Source organism: Colossoma macropomum, unplaced genomic scaffold, assembly GCF_904425465.1.
Source record: "Colossoma macropomum unplaced genomic scaffold, Colossoma_macropomum, whole genome shotgun sequence".
In the NCBI taxonomy this organism is placed as follows: Eukaryota; Metazoa; Chordata; class Actinopteri; order Characiformes; family Serrasalmidae; genus Colossoma; species Colossoma macropomum.
In genome coordinates, this window is record NW_023495140.1 from 70611 (window position 1) to 76850 (window position 6240).

Genomic DNA, 6240 nt, shown 5'->3' on the forward strand with positions numbered 1-6240 from the left:
GAGCAATTTCTGGAAACTTTGAAGGCTTCAAAACACGTTTGGTAAGTAAATTCTTAATTTATTTGATGTACCAACAGTTTTTCAGTCACACATTTACTCAAACCTAATGCTATGATTGGTCATAGTCTTGTTTAGCTTCCTCTAAGAATTTCAGATTCTTCTGTAGAGGCTCCAAAGCAGTCTTGAGTTTATTCTGTGATTAAACAGCAGTTTCTCCACACTTCACAATATTTGAACTATATGAATGTGCTGAAGTATGGAAGAATCAGATCTGCCAAAATGAAAAATAAATAAAATTAAAAAATAAATGGGTCAGTAAATTAACCATTAAATACAAATAACTAAATAAAGTATATGTTGCTTATTTTTTATTGGAATTATACACATGTCTGGTTGATCTGAAGTTTGCAGAAAAAGATGATGAACCACCTCCTCCAGAGTTCTGAACACTGCAGGGTCGACCTCTGATTCAGCAGAGGCAGCAAAACAGAACAAACTGTCCCCACAGCCTCCACATGAACAAGTAAACAATCCATATCTGCATTTTCAGCCAGATCAGCCGCGACTCTCAGATCTCTGACTGTAAGCAGCCATTACTGTACTGTCTTGTCCTTAGTTACCGCTGATAGAGCAAGACATGAACAATCGATCTACAGAATCTGATATCGATCAACCAATAGGAATATTAAGACACTGTGACATCATTGATTGACAGCCCCTTTATTAGCATAAGAACAAGGAAATACAGAAATAAATCAATAGAGAAATAAATAAATAGATAAATGAATAATTATGGAAATAAATAAATAAAAAAAGAAAATAGTGTTGATAAAGAAACATAAATAACAAAAAAAAAATACATTAGTGAGAAGGGGAAATTACTAAACAGACATAGGTAAATGCAGACATTAATTTCTGTAAGGTTCTATTCATTAATATATAGATAGTTGTATAGATTTATCATTATTCTTTGCAATTCTAATTCATATATTAATTTACTAAGTTATTCTAATCTGGTCCTCCATACTGAAGGTCCCACAGAGTGAAACTGTACAAAGTCAGCTTTGCTGTCTCTCCCAAATAGCCTGTTTATTAACTTCAGATATAGTGTTGGGTTTCATGGTGAATAAAGCAACAGACAGTTATTCTAATCTGATCATTCTGGTGAATCTCAGATTGTTCTGAAAGCACTACTGACAGACATCATATGACCTGTTCAATGTCCAAAACAGGAAAAGCTGCTACTCAGAAAGAAAAGAAAGAAGAATTCACTTCACTGTTAAGAAACAAATGTTTTAGACTTTCCTAGCTTAAAGTCAGTCACAGCTTCATCTACTGGACAGAATTCATGATTGTTGTGGTTCTTTGAAGTCTGATACACCAAACACACAGGCTGCTGATCATCCAACACTAATTAAAACAGAAAACTTTCTAACTCTCCAAAAAATAGAAACTGCAGGAAAAAAAAACTGATTAATTTAAAAACAACTTGCATTTAAAACACATTTATCAGACACATCAAAGCTGTGAGTGGAGCTACATAGTGAGTGTGATAAATGGTCACTCTGTGTTTGGAGATTTATAAAATGTGTTTGTTCATTTGAGAGCAGAGACACTGTGTCCTGAAATGAGTGGAAGAAACTAAGAAAAGCTGTGAAAGAACGAATGAAAAATACTTTGTTTATCATGACATTCAGTTACTAGTTAACAAACAGTTTAAACAGACAGAAAACACACTTAAAATGACCTGAAACGTGGTCAGATTATTAAACCAGTCAGTTTCTTACACTTTTGTATTAAACTTTCAGGTTATTGCTTTATTCTTTACTTAATTAATAAAGTGAGTTATTAAAAGATTTAGTGTGTTATTACATTATGTGATTCACATTTTTCTCTATTCATTTTATAATGTAATAAACAGTGTATAATGTAATATCTCACCACATTATGTGTTAAAGTGTTTATTATATTATTGGAGGAGGATTTTATTACATTATCAGCAGTTTATTACATTATGAGTTTGTGTAATATTTGTGTTATTACACTGTGAGTGTTGGGTCAGTCTGTCTCTGGGTGTGTGTTGGTCACTGCTTTAGACAGATCTCCTCCATTTGATCTGCTGGATGATCTTTACATGATGCTGTGGGATAATATTCAATACACAACATGCATTCAGTTTATAATATAATGCAGTTTATTTCACACAGTAAACTATTAATCTCTGAACCAAAGCAGAGTTTTAAAGATCTAATGATGGAGAAAAATGCAGGATGATAGAGAAATAAAATCTACACTGAAAATGAGTGAAATCTCACTCAAATAACGTTTCTAATGTTGTAATGATATCAGGAGTCACTCTATGACACTTTAAATCAGCATTTTACTTCCACACAGACATGTTAGGATGGAATGGTACAAACACATTATATAAAATATACATGTAGTGACATATTCTTATGATCATAATTCAGACACTCACTACCTGTATAAATGTTCACTCTAAGCAGCATCAACTTTAACTGTGCTGTTCCACTGTTACTGACGTCTTCACTGGTAAGATCCTCAGAGGATGAACAGAACGATTCCAGAAAAATGGTAAAACTCTCTCAGTGAAAGTGTGTGTTATAGTGAGCAGGTGTGTGTTGGTTAGAAGATCAATGAAGGTCACTTTCCCCCTGTCCCAGTCCAGCTGCACTCTGAGCCTCTGCAGCTTCTCTTTAGGTGTGAAGGAGAGAACTGGCTGTCCTGGACAGCGTATCTGATATTCACCAAAAACATAATACAGCCTCCACACAGAACCCCAGAAGGAGATTCCTTTTCTTGTTACAGACTCTGGTATCACACCCAGTGACCAGCCATCATCGCTGTCTCCAACCTGGACGTCCCAGCAGTGTGTCCCTGAGTTAAAACCCTCAGAACCCAGAACACACTCCCACTTATCAAATCTCTCTGGATTATCAGGAAGTGATGATCTCTGTTTCCTGTCTTCCACAGCAGTGAGATCATCAGACAGGTGGAGGTCTGGATGTGCAGTGTTGGGGTCCAGAGTAACAGGGGCTGAGGAGAGAGAACACAATGAAACATCATGTTTTTCTCTCATTTCTGTAAATGTTTTACCTCTACAGACTATTTTCTTTACTGTGAGTAAAACAGCTTTAAAGGTCGATTCCAGAACACAGATCAACTTTAATCCTGGACTAAATGTTGATGTTCAGTTCAGTGCAGCACTAAAGTGTATGTTCAGTAGTGAATGGTCATTATAGTCCAGTGACTGATCTAATCTGAGTGCAGCATTTTTCTGTAGTGATTCACTCACAGAGCTGAATATCCATTAACATTTTCACACTCACTGACTTTCAGATCATTTTTACAATACCATTACAAAAATTATTATTATATTATCATAAATTATAAAAACTTTCTCTCTTGATCAAATGACAAGGTAAAATCTAATCCCAACACATTTACTTAGTGCCTAAAATCAAAATAATTAATTTCTCTGAATAATCATTTTTCTCTGGTTTTCTCCTTTATGGGGATTTGTTAAATCTTTTTGTGGTCAGTTGATCTGTTGTTTTTTTGTCATTACGTAATACTGATCTATATGTTATTATATCTATTATCTATATTATTATCACTATGATCTCTAAATAATTAGTTATGAAATACATTATACTGGTTTGCTGTGCAGAGAACAATTAAATTGGTTTTGAGCAGAAAAAGATATGATATGAATGATAATTAATATGAAGACACGCTGCAAAAAGCCCCCTTCAGCACACTGACCCAAATATATTATTTACTCAGATTTTTATTATAAAGACATAAAGTTGTTCACTGTATTTTCACTGGCTAGCTAACATTAGCATTACATGCTAGCTGTAGTGATCGTTATCTAGAATTAGGGAACATTTAGAGCTGAAGATGAGTTCATATGTCCTCACCTAATAATAATAATAATAATAATAATAATAATGATAATAATAGCACAAAATAAATCATGCTAATATTATTGTTTAATTAATACAATAACATACTTTTTAATTAATGTATACAATTTGGTATTTTATATTTTTCTATTTTATCATTAAGACAAAAATTGATATTTGCCTCAATTTCAATATAAAATATCATTGTTTTATAAATGTTGTCCTTGGATGAATAAAACAATTACAAAGTCTATGAATTATTTCAAACATTAAAAATTATACTTAAAAATATACGTTAAAAATTCAATTTGCATTTTAGTTCGATGTATTTGAGTCTGTTTAAACACTGATTCTTCTTTCTTCACTGGAGTATATTTTTATCTCCACACTTCATATTTTGTCTGAGTGAGATTTCTGCACAGTACAGTATTCATACTTTCACTTAAGTACAGTTTCAGTGTCCTTTTTACACCCTGAATAAAGAGAACATGATAACATGTTACTAATAGTTTATAAACAGTGTCTCATCAGTGCAGAAGCAGACTGTGTGTGAGAGATCAACCCTAAGAGAAACAGAACTTACTGTACTGGAGAATCTCCTGCATGTTCTCCCACACTCTGAACTTCAGGTTGGAAAGGTGTTTCACTACATTGATCAGAGCTCCTGATGTCTTCTCTGGATCCTTTGGTTTGAGCTGAGCTCTGAAAATAGAAGATTGTGTGAAATATATCACTGTAGAAACTTTACAGCCTGTAATTTATTTGACTAAATATCAATATTTTATGACATTTATTGTCTCGAGTCAATAATTCTGTTGTTTCTGTTAAATAAATATTTCTGCTACTGTTCTCATCACTACAACATTAACACACAATCCTTATTCACCTTCATTTCATTATAATACACTCATATTTACAATAAATACAATATACTGTAGATTTAAATGTAATAATGACTTTAACATTAGATAAAATGTGTGATCTGACATTTACTCACTGTTTCTCTGTAGACTTGAAGTTCTGAGAGGGAAACAAAAAGAACATCATAGTTAAAAGTGAAGAGACTTTTCAGGTGTTTTTCATATGAAACACACAAACACCAGCAAACAGCCAAGTTAGTGACGTTATCTATCATTTAATTTTCAATAAATCTTCACCTTCTAAATAACTACTTAATAAAATTCATTATGTTTGTTATTTATAAATAAATCTAATCAGTCAGATGTTGATAAAGTAGTTTGACTGGATGAATTTTGAGAGGCAGGGATCACAAACTAGACCGACGAGCAAAATGCAAACAAATCCATCAACCGGTCATCAACAAACAAATGCAGGTGAAGATCTAATGAGACTCACTTGGAAACACAGCTAAGAATTACAGGAGAACCACCAACAACAGAACCAGAGCCAAACTAACACAACAAGCAGCAGGTTTGTGGATGATGAGGCGACAGAGCCGGAATGTTCAGAGGATCCAGGAGAGGCTCCACTGATGATCAGATACAGAGTCAGAAGATCTGCTCATTTCTTTTGTCTTCATTTATAAAACAACTAAATAAACATATTTGGTTCTTCTACTTGAGTTTCCTCCCAGCAGAGCTCACTACTGTACTCTACTTTGTGTTTGTGGGCTCTGTGTGCATTAATGAAACTGTAATAATCATTTATGTGTCTTCTTGTGTTGTTTACTGAGAAATGTGCTGACTCTGCTAAAGTCAATGGTAATTAGTGTGATGTTGCTAATTCTACTTTGTCTCTGATTGACTTTGCTAACAGTTGTGCAGATTACAGTGTCAGTTATTTGGTTTATTTTACTGCTGTTTGTTTTTGCTACAGTTTAAGTTCCTTTTCTGGGAGACACTGTTCACATCTGAGTGGTACTATATTAGCAATATGCTAACAGACAAGCTAGTCTTCAGTTAATGACTCAGTTTGTTATCACTGTGTGTGTTTAGAGCGCCCTCTGTTGGAATCTGCACTATAGTATTAAATTCATCTTTCACTTCATATCTCAGCACTGATTATTAACAGAATCAGAACAAGAAAATTCAATATATTAGCCAGACTGTTTTATTTACATCTAATAATGAATAATTTACACATTTGAGTAAATATCGTGTTCTGTAGCCAAGCTTTTTGTTTGTTTTCTGATTTACAGAAACCGCACACACCTCTACACACCCAAACACACATATTCAAAGCCTGTTTCTGTTTGCTGAGCATCTTGTGGAGGAGATAATTAAAGCTTCCTATTAACTCCACCTGGGACCAGCCATCAGGGCGGATCTATAGGGTGGCAAAAGGTCTCAGC

The 6240-nt window shown here is 33.8% G+C and overlaps 1 protein-coding gene across 1 annotated transcript; it reads right to left on the minus strand.

Moving 5' to 3' along the window:
* Positions 1-2515: 2515 nt before the first annotated feature.
* On the minus strand, positions 2516-5013 carry LOC118801039 (E3 ubiquitin-protein ligase TRIM58-like). The gene is made up of 3 exons (XM_036561232.1): positions 4927-5013; positions 4513-4631; positions 2516-3057 (listed from the first exon to the last, which is right to left on the minus strand). Exons 1-3 carry the CDS (start codon positions 4974-4976, stop codon positions 2516-2518), a joined length of 711 nt encoding a protein of 236 aa, XP_036417125.1. The 5' UTR covers positions 4977-5013.
* Positions 5014-6240: the final 1227 nt, after the last annotated feature.

What these genes read in the sequence shown, in the direction of transcription:
- LOC118801039 (XM_036561232.1), bottom strand. Translation starts at nt 4,976, where the DNA reads ATGATGTTCTTTTTGTTTCCCTCTCAGAACTTCAAGTCTACAGAGAAA. An exon ending in TTCAAGTCTACAGAGAAACA is followed by an intron (nt 4,632 to 4,926) that starts GTGAGTAAATGT and finishes TTCTATTTTCAG; the next exon opens with AGCTCAGCTCAAACCAAAGG. An exon ending in GCAGGAGATTCTCCAGTACA is followed by an intron (nt 3,058 to 4,512) that starts GTAAGTTCTGTT and finishes CTCTCTCCTCAG; the next exon opens with CCCCTGTTACTCTGGACCCC.